The 20471-nt window shown below is 38.9% G+C and overlaps 1 protein-coding gene across 1 annotated transcript in view; it reads left to right on the top strand.

Moving 5' to 3' along the window:
• TSPAN12 (tetraspanin 12) overlaps positions 1-20471 on the top strand; it is a 44272-nt gene that overhangs the window by 11653 nt on the left and 12148 nt on the right. The window contains 3 exon segments of the mRNA XM_032106707.1: positions 2690-2772; positions 3409-3544; positions 18324-18398. Of these exon segments, the coding sequence (XP_031962598.1) occupies positions 2690-2772; positions 3409-3544; positions 18324-18398 (294 nt within the window).

Genomic DNA, 20471 nt, shown 5'->3' with positions numbered 1-20471 from the left:
GGTGGGTGAGCTGCAGCCTGGGTCTCACAGGCTCTATAGGTGGAATGTTTTTGCATGTAATTTTCATCAGCAAGAAACAGTAGTAATTGTCTGTTAGCTATTTACACTAAGTGAGAGCACCCAGGGGAATCTAAATGGCTAAAATCTTTCTGAATGATGCAAGAGGCCTTTCATAGAGAGGTTGTTCTTACAAACTGAAATGGTGTTCATGTAGTTACATTATTTGTGAAGGTTATGTTTCCTAGGTTAAAGGGAGCAGTCCTTCTCTTCTTGTTCATAAGTGAAGAGGGAGTCACGTTCTCTGATGTGGTCATTGAGCATTTCTGTAGAAGTCACACAGCCATGTGTTGGCCTCAGCTTAGTAATGTATCTGCCTAGATTTTCCACAGATTTTATGTGGGTAAAAATACATATCTAGGTAGAGAAGACTCAATTTAGGCAGGCAGAACAGAAATAAAAGTTCTTGTCCTTCCTGATTTGCCTTTGCATGCAAGTCCTTTCTTCTAGCAAGCTGAATGATTCTCTTAGTGACAGGTCTCTGCTCAGTACTTTTGGTCTCCAGGGGGTCCTTTCTGTCCCCTCTGCCTTTAACCTGGTTGCTCTGTGATCTCCCTGTTGTCTGTGAATAACCTGCATGCTTCAATATGCTGCCAAATCTTAACCTCTGCTGAAGGAGCAATCTTGCCTTCCTCGAAATCCACCTCCTCTCACTGCTGTGTACAATGTGTTGCCGCATGCTGAAGGCCGAAAGAAAATTCGTGCAGTCTGAGAGTTCCTAATGGACAGCAAGGAGTAGGCAGTCCACCAGTCTGGTGTTTGAGGAAGAATATTATTTAGAAAGCGATCATTTTTCTGGTACTGTTTTTGTAGCAGGACTATGTGGCTCTTACTAAAGTTACTGAGGAGTGTTTTGATGGACTTCTCACTTCTGAACACCACTGTGGTAACATGAAGCAACCCACTTTATCTGCAATATTTTACCATAAAGAGAGTGGTCATCTGAGCTAATGCTTTTCTGTGTGTATCAACAGGTCTTTCAGGGAAATGTGGAAGGTTAAAAACATTTTTATTGCCTTTTGACTACAAGAAAGTAGGCTGGCTGTTTGTAGTCTGCTTTACCTCTCTAGTGTTTTGACTGCATGTGTGGTATGTTTGCCTGATGCTTTCTTCCAAGTAGATAGGAATTTATTTAGGAGATTCCAGTCATCTTGTTGTCCTTGTTCCTGCAGCTTCCTGCAAATAAGACAATAGAAAATGTTCTTTACTGTTTTGCCAGCCAAAACAGATCCCACAGAGTGTAAAGAACATGAGTGAACATAGTTGAGCTGTAGCATGCACTAGCTTTCAGGGTATGCTTGCAGCATGCCAAGCACCCAGCCCTTGCTGGCAGCACCGAGACCCAGGGCAGTGCCTGTACTTTGTGCATCAGATCTGAAAACTAGGAAGAAGCTCTGGGATAGGTACTGGGAGTTCTGTGAAACTTTAAAGGCAGAAATAGTCTGCTGTGGGCATGCTGCAGGCAGGGGAGCCAGTAAGGACACAGAGTGACTTCTCCTGTTAGATTTGAACCACTTAACTTGTTCTTCAAAACAACTTCGGGGGAATATGAGGGCATATGAGAAGCTAGATGTTGAGGAAAACAGGAGATTAGCACTTCTTACTGATTTAAGAAACTGTAAGTATAATGCTGATGTGTCCTGCCATACCCCTATACAGCGCATGAAGACAGTAGTATTCAGGAGAGTCAGTATGCTTAGGTGTCCCTCCCTCAGCTAGACAGTGGTGCTTCTGAGGTCCTGTGTGTTCTGTGGTTCAGGTCTAGGTGCCCCCGTGAAACTGCGTGAGGAATGCCTTGTCCTCTGGCAGTACCTCTGCTACAGCAGCAGCAGAGCTGTGCTGTCACAGCATGGCAGGTTCTGAACATGTCGTTCAGGTTTGACTTCTCAACAGAATCAGAGGGCAGAGCTTCTCCTGGTAAGTTCCAGGTGTACTGAAGTGTATGATGGCATCAGGTGACCAAAATCCATCTGCTGAGGTGGTGGCAATTCTAGGTGGGCTCAGTCTTGGAGATTTGCTTGCTGTGGGAGCAGTCCTGGTAAAAGGGTAGTGGCTTTATGCCTCTGAAATGCCTGACAGGTTAGGTACCCAAATGCTTTATATGGTTTATAATTGAAACGCAGTTAGTTTTATTTTCATTTTATGGTTCAGGAAACTGAGACATAGTGTTCATGGTGTCACTCTATCTGCATGAGCAAGACAATCAGATTCTTCTAAATTTAACCCAAAGCTAAATCTCTTCTGTGTGTCAATGTATCAGTACTGTTCTGTCAGATTTTTCTTCACTAGCTGTGTACCTGAGCATAGCTTCATGATTTCATGCAGACTGATGTGTATCACTTCTGAGCCCTGAAAGAGTCTCTGATTTTTGTTGTTTCTATGGTATGTTGTGCAGTGGTGGGATAGGAGCCAGCAGTAGCATCCTAGGTGGAAAAGAAGATTATTTTCACTGGCTGCCTAATACTTGGGCAACAAACCAATTCTAAGCACACAGAAGTACAGTTTTGGGGACACTGTTCAAATAAATGAATGCATGAAAAATATTAGTGATGATTGATCCTCTACTTAAATTATGAATGATCTTGCAATTTGCTTTAAACACATGATAAATAACTTAATGTTTTTTTTTTAGTTGATGTCCATCTGCATATTAGGTGTTTCTGCTTGGCTGAGAGACTACTTGAATAATGTTCTCACTTTAACTGCAGAAACAAGGTAAAGCTTTAGTTAAACTTTTAATCTGTGTGAGTGACTGATTGTGGTAGATGTTGTTCATTCTGTATGGCAAGCTTCCTAATTAGGATTTGTAGAATTAAGAATCCTTCAGTTAAACTAATAATTTTTTTATTTAAAGGTGCATTTTTTTGCCACAATTTCAGGCATCAGTTGAAATTAGAAACGGGGAAAGGATAGGGTTTCAATCCTGTGCCTTTCTCTTCTGACAGGGTTCAATTTTTGGCCCTTTGACAACTTGTAATCATATTATATTACTATTTAGTTTTGAATACTTTATTCAGTCCAGAGATTTAGGAATTCTGTTAATTTTATTGCACCAGTGTTTATGAGCCCTAGTGATAAAACAAGGCCTCACTGTGCTACTTACTGTGCAAGTGCAGGACAGGAAGATTGCCTTTGCTCCAGAGGGGTTTTGGACAATGCATTACTTTTTGGTACTCAAATGCACCATTTGACCTTAAAACCACGTTGAAGAGATTTCTGTGAAATGTGTAAGGTGCTGGAAAGAACACATCTGCTAATCAACCATTTTCTTTTTAATGGCTGTATTTTTTTTCCTATGTATCATTTTTGTGTGATTGTGCTTTTTTTGATTATTGTTCTGATTGGTTTTAGGGTGGAGGAGGCTGTCATTTTGACTTACTTTCCTGTGGTTCACCCGGTTATGATTGCAGTCTGCTGTTTCCTCATCATAGTTGGAATGCTGGGGTACTGTGGAACGGTAAAAAGAAATCTATTGCTCCTTGTCTGGGTATGTTTCATAACTTCTCTTTTGTTTCAGGAGTTAGAAAGGTTTTAATCCACAGGCACTTGATAAATACTGATTATTTTTTATTACCATGTTGAGTTATGGTATTGGTGAGGAATTGTAATTGCAAAGCACACAGTAGGAAATAATTTATTGCCTAGACTGCATTACGCTGTGACTGAAAGACAAGCAGTGTCTCAACTGCAAAAATCCACTTCATTTAGTAGAGGAGTTGGTGAAGGGAAAAATAACTCAAACTCTTAAGTACTAATAATTATAGGGACATGAGTCTCAGTACTCTGAAATAAACCCATATGCTACTGTTTTGACTCTTAGCTGTGCAATAGCTACCTAACCTAGGCTTTGCTTTATTCCACAATTGACTGTGTGTGTAAAGTAACAGCACTTGTAGCTGACAAAAGTTAATTCTGAGTGTGTTCAGAAACTTTGTCTTCTCTTACATGGATGTGGAATTTTTCAGTTGCATTTGGTTGCAAGCAAGTTTTAAAATAAATTCCAAGTACTCATCTTTTTCCTTTGTTTGGAGAGTATATAACTGAGCTGGAAGCAGCTGAAGTGTAGTAGTCTTTCCTGCGCATGGCTCTGTGTACAGTTTAACTGTGACGTGGCTTTGACCGTCAAGGGAGCCAACTATTTTCTTCATCTGGAAGTCAGTGAATTTGAGGACAATAAAAGAAACAGTCAACCAAAAACAAACAAAAAAAACGCCATTCCAGCAAAAGCCCATCAAGTTCACACAAATTTTAAAGGTTTAGAGTTAAAATTTTTAGCCTGTTGGCAGTACTGAAATCCAAGAGTGCCACATACCTGTATGCTTCTTAAAAGTGTAGCTGTAGCTCTTTGCAGAATTGGACTCTGTTTTTTAACATGAGGATAAGCAGGATTCCAAGCAGTCTGTAAGTCCAAGAGAGCAGGAGCAATGGATGTGAAAGAGGTGTATCAGACTTGACTACTCTAATTACAGTAAGAGAAAGTGGGCAGATATGACCCTTCACCTCTTGAGGCTATCCAGGGTCCTATGCAAGCAGAGTTGGGCTCCTGCTGTTTTTTCACTGCAGTGTGTGTTTTTCACTGAGTTGGGTTCTCACAAAGTGCATTCAGTTGAATTTTTCTTGTGGATCTGTTTAGGCTTAAGTATGTGACACCTAAATCTCATGGATTTTGCACGAAATGACCATAAAACACCATGAGAAATTGACAGGTTTATTCAACCTTAGCTTTTCTCTAACAGAAATATTCTAACTGCAGAATAAACAGTTACAAAACTGTATTGGGGTTTTGTATTAAAATGTCTTTTTTTTTTTTAATTTTGAGAGGGTTGGAGAGAGCTTTATTTTGTATCTCCAGCTGAACATCTGCAGCAGAAGTTTTCCTCGGTTGCAAGAGGGCAGTGCTGTTTCTCCTTTCAGATATTTTGTTAAGCCTGTATGCAATGTGAAGATTATTCTTTCAAAACTGTATTGTTGGGGAAAACTCTCATTTAAATCTGAATGTGTTAGAGTAACAGAATAGTCATGCATTTTTTATTTCTGGATCTTAACCTTGCAATGTTAAAGTCAATGGGAACAAGTTCTAAGACAATTACTTAATTATGGGCACATGCTTCAGAGTAATGGATTAATGTAATTTAATACCATGTAATTATTTCTTTAGTAATATTTCTTACATACCTTAAAAGGGCTTTGTACATATTTCTGTTTCATCTAAATAGTGAAAGTAATAAAATATGATAAACTTACTAAGCCTTAGCGGGTTTTCGTAAGGTTATAAGATTACTTTCATAATCTGTTCTTTATTTTATAGTTGTGATAGTTTTTAATATTAATTAAACTAATTAACAGGTAAAAACAACTATATGATGTAGATCAATGCCATGTAGTATCTGGGGAAAGAAAACGTCATTTTCAGTATAAGCTTTGAAAAAGCCCACCTAACTATTTCAAGAGAAAATGAAGTTAAAACTAGTTTTGGCCTTCAGTTTATTTACACTGCAAGTGGAAAGAAAAAATCATTTATAGCCTTTAGTGCCATCTGGGAATAAATCAACTGAAGTGTGTTTAGGCAGTCAAGTTATACTAAATCAAAACAAGACATTTCTATCATTTTATGTTGCAATATTTCATTTTCAGCAGCTTGAGATTTGCTCTTGCTAAAAAAACTGATAAGCAAAACTAAATGATATCTTCCTAAGTATGTCATTGTCTTTGATTGATTGTTAAATGAATGCAGTTATGTTATACCATAGAGAAGTATGCAGACATAAGTCAATGCTTCATTCATCAGACTAATCCGAAAACTGATGGATCAACAAAATGAGCTTTTGTTCAACCAGATGAACTAAAAGAAAAGAACCTTCATGTTAAACATTAACAACCTCTTCAATCATGCTTTTAATCTTCTTTTTGAAGTACATGAAAGCCATAATGATGGCATGCACAGATATTTGGATACAAGTCTTGACATCCTGGCAGCGTGCTCATTGCTAGTGCTGATGTTAATTGAAATGGATTTTTATAAAATGTAATAAAGTGTAAGGACAATAAAATAGAGATAGTGTTAGGTTTTAATACATTTGAATACATAATCATTTTCATTTGTTTTTGAAATTTTGTCTTGCAATTAAATGCTTGAAACCTTTCTGTCTTCACATGGGGGCATAAGTATAAATCAAACTCATGTTTGCTCAGCTTAATAGAAGGAAAATGTAAAACCACAGTCTTCTGATGTACATACTCTGGAGTTTTTGTAGAACCAGCCTTTTAAAGCTATGATCATTTAATTTCAATCACTTCAGAAATATGTCCTGAAGGGTAGTTGGTCTGAAGAGTCCGTGTGTACCTTGAGTTCCTATATTTTTTTTGTGTGATTGACCAACCTCCTCACGTAGAAGTAGCTGTGATGCCAGCCTAAAGTGGAAGATCTGGGCTCTTCCAAGTCACTGACTTGGATGCATGAAAGTCCAAGGATGGGAAAGTAGAGTCCAGGTTTTATGGTGGTTGGTACAGTTCTTTCAAAAAGATTCGTTCTGGGTTTGGAAAAAAAATACTTTGCCTCTCTTCTTCTGAGGCCCTGTACATTTTGGATTGTTTTCGAAGTCTGCTGTGCACATTGCCTAACAAAAAATAACCCAATATATTCTTTAAGAATAGTAACCTTAAGTATGTTTTTGGGTTTTTTTTGGTTTTTTTTAAGTTCGTGTTTTATGAAAATAAGAAGAGTAAGCTCTGTTGCTTGACAAGAAGAGCTTAATGAAAATCCCACTGGAAAATACTTCCTGGCTGGCGTTTTCATTGCAAGTTCTTGTGTTTATAATCATGACTTTTCTGTAACTGCAGCATTCAAACAGCACAGGATTCAAATTCGTCTGCATATGTTTTCACAAAGGGAAAACTGTTAGAAATACTTGATGGTCAGTAGAACAAATCCTGTTACTGATTTTTATCATAAAGTTGACAGAGTAATAAATATTTCTCAGAGCTAAACATTGTTAGACCCTGTTGGTGTGTGGTCAAACAGCTTATTAATTCAGTTATGGCGGAACCTGGTTATAAATTGGACCCTGGCAGACTAAGCCATGTATTGCGTTGAAACACAACCAGACAAACCATCATTAAACTAGTGGTTTCTGTGAAGTCTGTCTAAAGAATGATGAGATACTGTTGACCGTATCAACACTTGAGGCAAATTCTTCTGTCTGCATTCACCCACTTCAGTCCGTGTGGATGCAGAGGTGATAAGGGTGATTAAATTTGGACATCTGCTATGTTGCAAGATACCAATAACTGCTAATGTCTTCTTCCTAGAAAGCATTCTTACTCTGTGTGAAATGTTAGCTGCTCTACAGTACCACAGCCATCAACTATTCTGTAGTACTTATGACTACAGTTGGCAGGAATTAATATGAGCCTTCAGTGATAATAAATTTTGTTGTCTGTTTTCTTTTCGTTTTTGTGGCAGCAGTTGTATAGTTTGTTTGCTCTGTAGTAATAAAGAATATTTGTTCCTATCCATGTGGACTCTTAGCACAGTTACAGCTGCTCCAATACCTTGTACTAACATTTGGCACTGGAATTGTTATTTACCAACCAAAAGTATTTCTTCATTATTTAGATACCAAGCATTGAAGGGAAGAAGTAACTAACAGGCATACTTGGTGTAAACCCGTGCAGTTTCGTATTAAGCTGGACAGACTGAGTTTGTATTTAGTGGCTTTTATCAACAGCCCATTTACAAATGTGGTATGAGTGGGAGGAGGACAGTGAGTCACAAGACAGGTTAGCCTGCCTGTTGGGGAAGATGAAACAGGAAAGCTTTATAAATATGATTGCCTGACAAAAGACTTTGGGAGTATGAAAACTACAGGCGACATCAAAATGAAAGCCACTTTTGAAATACCAAATCTTAGTTACTGAACAACTGGAAAACAATGGTATGGCCGACTGAAGGTAATCCCCTCTTGATTGAACAATACCCTCTGCTTGCAGGCAGGTCCAAGGGTCAGAGCAGACCCTACTAGCTCAGCAGAAGGGGTCCAAAGAGTAGTTTTTAGAAGTTAAGATGTAACACTCTATGGTAATATAAGAACTCTTATAGGCTGTATGTAAATGCTATAGGATTTGTATCTTGTATTAGATTGGTTAGTGACAATTAGAATATTCAGTACAGAAGATGATTTATTGTATTGTAACCAGAACTTCAGACACTCTTCGCAGACTCTCACTCTCTCTCTTACTCTTACACACTCTTACTCTCTCTTCACACACACTTCTTCACTCTCATTCCTCTCGCTCTCTCTCTCTCTTACCCGCTTACTCTCTTGCTCTCTTGGGCCTGCTCAGAGCTGCCAGCTGCAGCTCTAAGCAGTGCCCCTATACCCACGCCCTTTGCAATAAACCGCATGTTCCGAGATCTGCCTATAGAGATCTCTCGTCACCGTCTCCGTCTACGCCCAGTCCAGACTGAACCCCAAAAGAACCGACACCTGCCTTGTTTGAAAGACTGGTTTAAATGTGTTTATAATACTGTAGTTCAGGTTTGATGAGAAGCTAGTACTCTGCTAAAGCTCAGTTTCAGATAGTCAGTGGGTAACTAAGGGCTGGACATTTAGCTTACATTCTGAGGTACTGCTGGTTTGATGTTCCACTGGTAAGAGTAAATACACTTAAAGTTCACCAATTTTTATTATACCCCAGTAGTTTCAAATATGAGTAACTTTCTCAGAAAAATAGAGTATTTTTGTTCTTGCTATATTTCTAATTTTGAATTCAAAGGTAAACTGCTGGAGATGATGCCTGTACTAACTATTATGCATTTTTTTGCCTTGAAATGGAGAGCAAGATTCTTTCCTGTTTAGATCAGGATTTTTAAGGTTCAAACAAGTTGTTCGATTTTGAGATGGATTTTGGTGATGCCACAATGCCACCGCAGTGCTAAGCCAAGCTTTGCAGGAACATGTGCACTCTGCAGGCTCCCAGCTCTGTGGAGCGGAGTACATTGGTCCTGGGGTTCAGTGCCAGCCTCTCTGTCTGCCTGTGGAAGCATGGTGCATTTTGTTGACCTTGCCTTCCCCAACATAAATAAATCCTTGCTGTGTATGTCCTTAAAAGACTTTTTCTAAGGCAAGTGCTTTGAAACAGTGCCGAATTTCCTTAAGTAGGAGAGGGAGCTCGCAGAGGAGACATGAGTTGCTTGGCCATGTGGCATATTGGGAATTGTGCAGTGATGAAGGTGCTGCCTGCAGAACACACAGCAAGCAAGAGCAGCTGTGTATTTGAGCAGCGTGGGGGAGCATGACAAGAATTGAACTGCTGGGAGTGTCCAGGTCTTCTTCCAAGTACTTGACTTAAATCCAAATATTTGCTGTGATCATGGTGATGATCTGCTGCTTTCATCCAGGCACTGAGCAGCTGCCTTGAATGCTTGGCAGTGTTGCAGAGGCTACACAGCACAATTTGGTGCAGTTATCCAGCAGCTCCAAGTAGCAAGAACTGCCTGGCCTCTTGAGGGCAACGCCTTTGACTTAGGACAGTGAGATTGGATAGTGCCGTTAGGAGGCCATAAATTTTAATTCTTTTGTGTATATATCTTCAATAATGCTTTAGGAAAGAGGCACAGTGTTGAGACGGAAGTTAGATATCTATTGACAGTAGTCATTTCATGATTCCAGTATGTTTACTGCATGCTGTACTTTTAGGCGCGCCTGATGGGAGCTGTCTACTTTGTTCTTGGGGACTTATATCCTGAATGTTCGTTTGATTGGGTGTCACTGTGTTTGGCCTCATGATCCTTTTGGAGCAAGCCTTGTTGCTCTTACCTTCCTTGTTCCTGTTTTCCCTCATTCCCACTTGTTACACTGTCAGTACTGCTTCTTCCCTCCAAGTCTTACAAATCGTTGATACCCAGGGCAGTAGAAGAGAATGAAACAGCACCAGAACTGAAAAGGGCTCTGGAATAATGCTCTCAGGTCAAAAGAGGAGGGAAGATAGCAAAAAAAAGGTTGGTGAAGTGATGGATGTGGGTACCCCAAAACTATTGAAAAGACGGACTAATATGAGAGTAGGTTCCAGGCACTGGGGTTGTTGAGGGTAGAGAGTTGTGAGTGATACCAGGATGGGAATGAGGGCTGCTGCATCTTGACTGAGAAAAGATGGGGAGCTGCTGAGATATGTGGTCTTTCTGCTGTAGTTAGGTTTTTTTTCTCCCCTCTGTCCTTTCCAGCTCTTCTTTTCTCATTGCTTGTTTGCCCAGGTTTTTTTTATTTGCTGAAATGAAAAGGGAATGGGGGAAGTTCCTAAGAGCAAGGAAGAAGTGTATGAATCCACAAAGCCCAGCCAAATCTCTGTGTCCTGTCTGAGACACAGCCCAGCTCACTGATGGGGTCTGCTGATGCTGTGGTTCAGCTGCATTCTTGTTGCCACAAGCTGTGTATGGAGTGGATATCCTGTCAGGTAAATTAATCTTTTTCTTGTTGAAGCATACCCTTTTGACTGTTAAACCACAAAGGCAGTTTGCTTTGTGTACGGGGGCTGCAGTGTGGGTTTTATATCATAAGATCATTTCTTCACTCAAAATGGTGATTGTTTGAAGTGTCTTGGGGCATGCTGAAGCAGTCGTGTATAGCACCAAATGGGTCTATTTTACAAGCAAAAAGGGTTTTCTTGACTAAGGAAACATTTTTATGGTGTGTAATTTCCTTGGTAGAAAATAAAGAGCAGGTAGACAAATGAAGGAAGCTGTGTTTTGAAAAATCTGTGCAGAAAAAGGAAACTTTAGGTTTTGATTTAAATCCTATGAAATAGGAGAAGAAAAAAGGAAAAGAGAATATGACAACCCATATGAAAATTGTGGTCTAATGTCTATCTTTACCTATATCCTGTTTAGTACTTTACCATGACCTTGCAATAACCCTATTTCTGGAAGTTCACTGACTTGAGGTAATTGAACCCTTAGCAAGTAAATCCTAATAACTGTATGAAGTGTGCATTTGCTTATTTCCAAAGTAATGCCAGTTTACTTATATAAGCAAAGATAACCATTAAAGTAAAAATTTACAACAGGTGAAGAATATCCCACAGAAGAATCAAGGCTGTGAACAAAAATCTAATTATTCATAAATAATTTTATTCAGTTTTTAAAAAAACAAATGGCTTAATAAAATAACTTGGATACGTAGCTTCAAAAACTAGAAAGTTCATTGCCATAAAAAAAATTAATTTAAAACTTACTTAAAAAGTTTTACAAAAAAGCAGTGGACTTTGTGAAGATCATAGACTTTAAGACATTTTGATAAAATTTTGTGATCTCAGAAACAAAATTTAAGATAATAGAGATATTTGATTATTTTTGTGTGAAATGTATTTATTTTGAAGAACTGGATGACATATTCAGTAGCTTGTGTTGCAAGTCGATGGTTTCAGCTCATTTCCGTGTTGACTTCTGGCTGCATCTCTCACAAATTTCTGTGTTGTCAAGCACATAAACTGAATTTAAAATCAAAATTACTGAATGGACTGTTAATTCCTACAGGGCAGGGCTGAGGGTGCAGGGGAAAATTTGTGCTGCTGAAGTGGATAAACAGGATATCAGTTTTCCATGCAGCTTGTCTGACTAGGTTTAGTGAGTGTTTGCTCCATTTTTGAAAAAGATAGCTGGATTAATCAGTAAAATAATCTTGTTAGTTTGTAAACTGACAAAGATAAAGGGAACCATAGCTTACACGTTATCGAAGGAGGAGGGACTTGGTAGATTTTACACAGAAAGATTCTGGTTCCTGTTGGTGATCCAGTGGTGATGGTCATCTGAGGTTTCCCTGGTGAGGGCAGAGAGATGTTTGGATGGCTTGCATCTCAGAAGATCAAGGCTGATGCACTTGGGCTGTTAGCCATTGGGAAATGCTATGCATAACTCTTAAATCTGCTGGCATTCACTTTACATACCAGATACTCTGGTCTTTTAGAGGTTATGGTAAGGTTTCATTCTGCAGTTGCCCTCTTGCAAGTTCCTTCAGCCGCTGCCCTTTCCAGAGCTTTCTTCACCTCTAATGCCATATGGAACATGTTGCTCAAGAAAGCAGTGTGAGACAGCAAGTCTGAGGAGGCTGGAGTTGTTCATCAGCTACTCTTTGTTTGCTCTGGCATAAGGACTGGGTTTTTTCTTGAGTCTGATGGGGGGAAAAAAAAGGTTTTATGTCTTCTGGGAGAAAAAGCTTGAAAAAAAAGATGTTTATGAAATAAAATACAGGTGATGTGAATAATGATTCATTAATAAGTACACCCATCCTTCAAAGAAAGGCGTATTTGGTCAGAAAATGAAGGATTTCTACAGTCTTGTAGAACAAGTTCTCCAAAAGCTCTCCATGCTCTTGCTTTTCTTCACTTTCTTGCAACTTCTGACTCCAGTAGTTAGCCCCTGCCTGCCATTGCTATTTGCTTTCATACACAGAACGCACTCTTGCTTCACTGTCTGGAAGTGGGCTTAACAAGTCAGTATTCTGACTGTGTTGTGTGATGGGATATATTTATTCTCTATGCATTATTTAAATAGATTCTGAAGTCTCCTCAGGTTGACAGTAGTTAACTAGGAAGCTGTCAGAACAGAAAAGCGCATGATGCAACGTAAAAACAATAAGGTCTGAGCAAGGAAAAAGATAAATTAAACCATTCTTGTGCCTTCCTACTTCTGATGAAATTTGAGTTGACACAGAACCCTGTCTCTGTTCACATTCATGGCTCTTGCTTCTAAGTCGCACTTGCAAACTGCAAACAAAATGATCACTGGTATGAGCAGGCTCGAGGGAGCATGACTGCAGATGTGTTCAGGTCTTTCATTCTCCTTGTGCATAGGCTAACAGCCCAGTTTTACTGGTTATAGAAGCTGCTTGCTGATGAAGCATTTTGTAGGTCATTGGCAACAAATTACTGAAGCCATCAGTGGCAGAGTAAAAAAATCACGTGTGGAAAAAACCCATCACTTCCAGAATATACTTGGGTGCACTCAGCTTTGTAGGATGGCAGCCCTTATCTGCTTGGGCTGCTCGGCAGCAGAGTGCCATAGTGACTTGGTCACTAAATGCCAAAAGTCACCAAATTTCTGTAAGAGTTCCTGGTCTTAGCTTTGTTTCTGACATAATGTTTACACAGGGTTCAGAAGGGCATTCTCAGAGGACAGTCATGCTGATTTTGTATCATGATGATTTGTGGGATCATCATGGTGGCTGAAGGAGGGCACTGGCTGTTGATAATTGCCCTGGCTGTTGTGCTGAAGGAAACTACTGTAGGGCACTAGAGTTTTAACTCAAGTTTTCCTTTGCTAAATGTAGTTAGAATTCAGTATTTCTGCTGTGAAAAAATCTCTGAGAAGAACTGAAAATCTCTCTCCATGTACTGTGTTTTGTGAAGTCTCAGTTTCCTCTGTCATCCTGTTGCTATGTTGGTGACAGATTATTTGTCACCCGTTCTTTTTCACCTGTTGCCTGAAAAGCATAGACAAATTACATTAGGTTATTAACTGCAGAAATCACGTGGTGTGTTCAACACAAAATCTCTAGAAGAACTACAGTAAGAGTTTTATATTGCATCTCTGCAAAAGACATAAGACATTGTGCTTCATGCTTTACATCCTTCCCTAAGTTGCCCACAATTGCAACAAAAAAATCCTGTACTCTGCAGGATGGAAGGCCATGAGGGAGAGATTTTATGTTGGGAGACACTTCATGTGTGTGCTCTTTGCTATTACTCTCTGAACAGAATGGGAGTTGTTGGAACAAACACCTTTTAAACAAATTTAAAATGCCTTAGATTCAGTAAGAGTGATTTTGTGCTTGCATTTAGTATTTTTATTCGTGTTTTCATCTAAGTGGTTGAGATGATCAAGAAAGAAATACAGTCCTGGAATGTATTTGGTGGTGGTGGACATCAGCTTAGTTTGGTAGAAAAAATGTAATAGCAAAAAAGCCTGTTGTAATTTATTTAGGATTAACTAATTTTGTAGCTTAGTTTTTAGCCTTAGATGGAGAGATAGGAAGACATTTTGGGCCTATGCCAGAGCATATATGCTCCATGTATGGAGCGCTGGTGTACACTGGCATATAGGGAGCTTGAACCCTCTTGTGGGGGGTGCCACTGTAGTGTGCAGAAATTTTATTCACACTAAAATTTTTGATTATATTTACACAGTCTATACAGATCTTTATAAAAATAGGTTTTAATTACATTGATTTTTTAATGCCTATCTGAAAATACCATGTATGGTTTTTAGTGCTTTATCATGGTCTGATAGCCTTTATGCAGATAACTATTTGAATTAGGACAAAACCTATTCAGTACTAGTCCCTGTTTTTTTTTTTTTTTTGTTTGGTAGGTGTTGGTTTTGGTTTGGTTTGGTTTTTGTCTTTATTTACTTGATGGTTACCTCCCTTCTGTGGCTGAAATTATGGTAATGGGATTTGCATTCACTATCCCCCTGTCCTTTCCGTCTTATATATGAATTCCCTGTAGATGTGAGCTTGGGGTTGTTTGACTTGCACAGGAGCAAGAGCTCTGTGGAGGCTGTTGCAAGTTGCAGTAGGTGTTACAAGCTGGTAGCATCTCTGCACTAGTAGGTAGTATTTCAGTGGTGGTATTCCATGCTGTTGTTGCGTGTGGGTATTGGAGGTTTCAGGATTTGAATATTGACTGTGGTCACTTCTGCACCTGTACCACATGAAGAGTATTCCAGCAGAACACGGCCCGGTGATTACGTAGGGGATATCTTTACTATCTTTCCTTGGTCCTTCATGCCTCTGTATCTCTGAAACTGGTTTTCACAGTAATGACTTCAGTAATTCCCACTTCTTAAATGTTTAGTCTCTTGCACAAGAAAGGAAGGAGAACAGGATTCTCCTGAGCCCCCAGGTCCTTCACCTCTCTTTCAGGACTGATGTGCTGGAAAAAGAGTTGTGTAAGCCCCTGCAGTCTGTCAGTGCTGCAAATCCAAGTGCTTGTGCAATGTTCCAGGTATTAGATGTAATGTTCCTGTTGGAAAATGACTGCTTTACAGAGCTGCTGCCTGCCTCTCTTCTCTCTCCTTCCCTTCCACCATGTGACCTGTGCTAGAGGAAGCTTAACAAGGAGGTTGCAGGAGAACCAGCTCCTGCTGACTGAAAACATCCAGTTTACGTATACTGAAGTTTAGTATCTTGGCCACAAGCATGATGTATGGAGTAGTAAATGTCTAACGCTTTATTTATTTTTAAGTTGGCAAATAATTTTACTTTATTACTCTCTAAAGAGTGTTTTCTGCCAGCATTTCAGTCGTTCAGCTTCTCTCAAGGAAGCAACATTTTAGGTTTTTCACAGTTTTGCTGGAGGAAATCCTTCAGTGAAACAGATGGGTTCGTAACAGGATCAAGGCACCACTTCAATTTTCTGATTATTTTGCATAGTCACAGTAAGGAGAGAATGATAGTGATTAGCAATTGCCTACAAAAGGGTGGTGTTATAAGTCTGTGGGATTTGCCCTGTAAAGGGTCTCCAGTTCTTAAAGTGGTCACAACTGTGGCTTTATTTCACCATAGCTTGTAGATGTCTTTGCAAAACTGTTCGCTCCCTTGTGTGCCTTCCCCGTCTTACCCTCTCTCTGCCAAAAAAAGAAAAAGAGAAACAAAGAAACAGTAAAAAAAAATCTCAGCAATGGCCAAGAGTACTCTGAGGGAGGTGTTCTGTAGAAGGTTATATCAGTGACCTCCTGGTGCAGTTTGAGTGTGATGTACAACCGTGCTCCTCAGTGAGTTACTCATCTTTACGACATGTAGCCACTCAACTCACAGGAAGAAATGTTAAGCCTGCTCTAAAACAAAGTCCCTGTTTTTGGCAAGAACCAGAAGCATGGAAATGCAGGAAGATGCATTTAGCATTCAGACTCTTGTGGGAATTTAATTGGGGACAAGGAATAAGCATTGAAGCCAGTAATAATTTCTAGATTTGGAAGATGGAAATTAGGGGTAATAAATCTAAATAATGGTTAGAGGATTTTTTTCTTCCCCACAAAACTTACTATGTAAGTATTTGTTTTGCAAACGATTACAAAGAGAGAGGTATAATATTCTCCTTCAGCAGCAGAGAGAAACAACCTCCGAGCACGGCCTTTCCTGTGTGTAAACTCATTGTGTATTTTCTCTTTTGTGTTATGGACAGATATGGTCTTTCTGAGGACAGAAAGCTTGATTCTGCAGTGCCCTGATGTGTCTAGATGTAGCTAGTCAGGAGTGCTCAGTCCCTGGCAGACCCAAAAGGGGTTTATGAGTGAGTCTGGCTAAGTAGTTTTCTATCTTGGGCTGTATTCAGTAATGGGACGAAAATCTTGGGTTTGGCTTTTCTGTCTCCTACTACTACCACAAACATTCTTAACTTACATCCTGAGAAAGATGAGGAAGTTTCAAATGTTAAGCTTGATGAATGAATTAAATGTTGCAAAGAACTGCAAATTTAGAGTTTTGCAGAGAATGCCATATGTACACTCCCAGATATATTGCTTTCACCACAATCAGTGATTTTTGTATAAGATTCAGGGATAGCAGACAGTTCCAGTCTTGTTATTCAGTTAGAGTATAAGCCCACTGAAATTTCTTTTGACAGCCAAGAAGTGAAAGGCACTTTTCATTGAAACATTAAGCTGTTCTCCCTCTCAAAAATGTTGGTTTAAGAGTATCAGTCATAATATTTAAGGGGATTAGTCATAATGCCCTTAAACATTTTTTATTATAATTATTAATTAAAAGAGCATGTGGCACTAAAGTATGTGGTATTCTTTCCTGCTTTCAAAGTGAATACTTAGAAGTAGATTTCCATGTTTGGTTTTTTTAAAAGAACCCTTTGCATAGCTACTAGGCGCTGCAGTGATAGTAGATACATTGCGTAGAAGCTTATGACTTTATTTCTTAGAGAGAGCACCATTGTTCTTGGAAGGTGTGATTCATGTTTTTCCTCTTTTGGATCTTTGGAGGATGAACATATTGGTTATTGAAGACTTGTACTGGATCTGTGTGTGCTTACAGTGTTGATATGTAAGGAAATGCAGTGTGTTGTTCAGCTGGAATGACTGTTAAGATGCAATGTAACATGATGAAGACTAGTAAAACAGGAGTCCTTCTTTCAGTACCATATTTATTGGATAGACTTTTGCAGAGGGAGGGTATGGGTACAGATTTCTCTTAAAATTAACATGAGTATTTTTACATGCACTTCTTATATGTCTCTGTGTGCATCTACATCTCTAATTCAGGGAGTTAGATTTGTTGAGCAAGTAGAGATAAGCCAAGACCAGTGGCTGCCAAGGTATCTGAATTACTCAGTTCCAGACCAGATGAATGAAAAAGGTGTTATATAGATGACTGTTAAAGCCTAATATTTGTGGATTTATACTCTGTTTTAAACAATACATCTTATTAACCCTTTAAAAAAAAACTCGTATCATCAGTTCATGTTTTGTGTCCTAAATAGATTCCTGAATGAAATAACTAAATTAGAAGCCATTTGTATCCTACCAATGGAATTGTATATTTATTCTATTTTATATTGTGATAGTGTTTCTTTGATTTTCAAATTAGATTAAAATCCGTGAAGATTGTGACCCTAAAGTCTTGAATACCGAGAGCAAAGGGAAGCTCAGTCCACTGACATGGAAGTAAATTTGGAGTCAAGAATAAATGAGACTATACTTCTGCTTTAAATAAAGGATAAATAGGACACTTTTAATAGAGAACACCAGTTAAAATAGCTTTAAAGTCCATGTAGCTTTATCCTGCAGTTCAGAAAGGGTTTGTTGATGCTATATAGAAGAAACTCTCGCTCCTTCTAGTTAGAGCGGCCAGGTTTTTTTAAGCATCATTACCAAGGTCTCTACTTCTTAATTTATACTTGTATTTCCTATTTTTAAATAGTTCAAGGGTTATACCTTGTAATAAAAAAAAGATACTTCAATTAATCTCTAAATATTACAGTTAGTACAGTTAGACCTGACCTCAAATACCTAAATCACTTTGATAAGAATGTACTTTTCAAGAAAGAAATGTCCCATGATCTTAGCTTGCATAAAGTTTGCTGCCTGAATCTTTCATATTTTGGTTACAAAAATGCATTTCTATATCTATGTCTTCAGTCATGAAATTTTAATAATATTTTCAAAGTTCTTCAACTTTGAAAAAAAGACTTAACAATATCTAACTTTGAAAACTTCTTTATTTTGAAGAGATAAAAAATAGCTAAGACCATTCTGTTTTCTGCAGTATTTTGGAAGCTTGCTTGTAATATTCTGCATTGAACTGGCCTGTGGTGTTTGGACCTACGAGCAGGAAATAACGGTGAGTCAGAAAAGGAGGCTGCATTTTTTCAGCAGAAGAAAACTAAGTTTTCCATTAGCTAGCTGTTTTCTAATTGCTGTAGTGTTTATCTCTGTTCATTATTCTGACAGTTTAATTTCAAGTGACTGCCTTCATTTTAAACAGAGAATTCTCCTGGGAGAGCTTGTCTGTCTGGAAGGCCCTGTCTGGGTTTCTCCTTAACCCCTCTATATTTGAGAGCCAAATCAGTCATTCCCCCTTTTAAGAACTTAATTTTATGTTAATTCTTGCTTAGGCAGGTTCTCACTGAAGCCTTTGATATTTTTGAGGATAAATCATGAACTTCAAGCTTAAATAAGGATTTTGAGAGAGGAGATGAGAGAATTTGAAAGGATTTTGCCCCAAAAGTTCTTTGTGTTTTAAAGAATGTACTACATTGTAAACAGACAGCATATTCTTTCAATAGAGGACTTGCTGTCTGCTAAATTCTGCACACTGCCTCCACAAGCTATAAATGCCAGTTTTAAGCAAAACATGTCTTGACTATAAAACACTCTTCTGTAAACTTGTGAAGAGGCTTTTATCTCTGTCTGGTTTTTATAACTGCACCAACCTTTAATTTTCAAACTGAGGACTTGTAACCATCATGTAAGAAAATAGGTAAGTGTTGAACAAATTAAACTGAAATGTAACTGCTGGCTGCTATATCCTTACATCTTGTACTGAGTCTGGTACATTTTTATGAGTAGAGGGACAAATATTTTTCTCTCAACTGCCAAGATATGCCCAATATAATGGTCTTTCCAACAGTGAATGACAATTATATTGTAGTAAGATGTGAGGGAGCTTTCTTGATATTTACACAGTACTTGGACCAAAGGAATTTCTGGCAGATTTGAAGTCTGAAGTTACATAGCAGGACTTTGCATCAGAATTCATTCCCTAGCAGCACAGATTCCAGAGAGGTGTTCTAATATAATAACAATTAAAGCTATTTCTTTGCTTTAAATGTCAGCTTCCATTGATTCATTTTGAAATTGGGAATACAGACGAGGCATTCTTCATGTTATGGGCACAGCTGCCCTCTGCAGGGGTTTTGCCAAGGATGACTGTTACAGCTAACATCCATCTTTCCACAGAAATCTTGTCAGTGGAAACCTCCTGAAATTGCATAGCCTTCACAGCTCTGGAACATGCTTTTTCAGCCTTCACTATTCAGTTAGAAACCCTGAAGTTACGCTGTGTTTTAGTCTGACCCCCAAGCTTTTGTTTATCTGCTGTTCTACTGAAACCCAAACCTGGGACAGTTTGATAAAGGCTGGCAAAGCCGTACTATATGTTATGTCACTGGTCATGCTGTTTCCCTCCAGACGAAAATACTGCTGTCCCTTCAGCCCTTTGCTAAAGTAAGCAGCACTGGATTCCATGCCTGCATCTTCTGCAGTGGGTCACAGCAAACCCAGATGCCTTTTTTCTTGCTTTTCTTTGTCTGTTTTTTTCTCTCCCTATTTATGTGCATTTTTTTTTATTCCTTATCTCCTGAAATACTGTGTTGGCTTGGGTCTTTTCGTTTTTTGTTGTTGTTGTTGTATTCTCTTTCTTGATTTCTTACTATTACTCCCTTTGTCCTAACACTGCTGCTCTTTGTGTGATGGTGTGGGTTTCTTGCTGCTGAGAACCATAGGGAATGTGGCAGTCTGGAAGAGAACAGTTATTTTTCAGTGGTTCTTCCATACCTGTGCAGGTCATTCCCCAGAATGTGCTTCCTCCTACTTGATAAAGATAAGATGATTCCCTCTTATAACCATAGGGGTATCTTGATGTCATACTGGTTTCAGTGTAGCATGAAATCACATGAGCCCCTGGTGGGTTTCAGAGATCAGTTGGCATTAGTGTAGGTGGGTGTGTAGTGTAGTGTGGGTGATATTGTCAAAAATGTTACTGAGGCATAACTGCCTCTGCTGATCCAGTATGGGCATTCCTTGGTGTGTGGACAACTTGCTCTAAGAGTCCTGGCATAAACAGCTTTCCTTCCAGCTCATGATAGCTCTCAGCATGTAGTGTGCCTCATGACTAATTTATTCCACCCACAAG

This window comes from Corvus moneduloides, chromosome 4, assembly GCF_009650955.1.
Source record: "Corvus moneduloides isolate bCorMon1 chromosome 4, bCorMon1.pri, whole genome shotgun sequence".
NCBI lineage: Eukaryota > Metazoa > Chordata > Aves > Passeriformes > Corvidae > Corvus > Corvus moneduloides.
The sequence above is the reverse complement of the archived record's forward strand: the minus strand, read 5'-3'. Positions and strand labels throughout refer to the sequence as shown.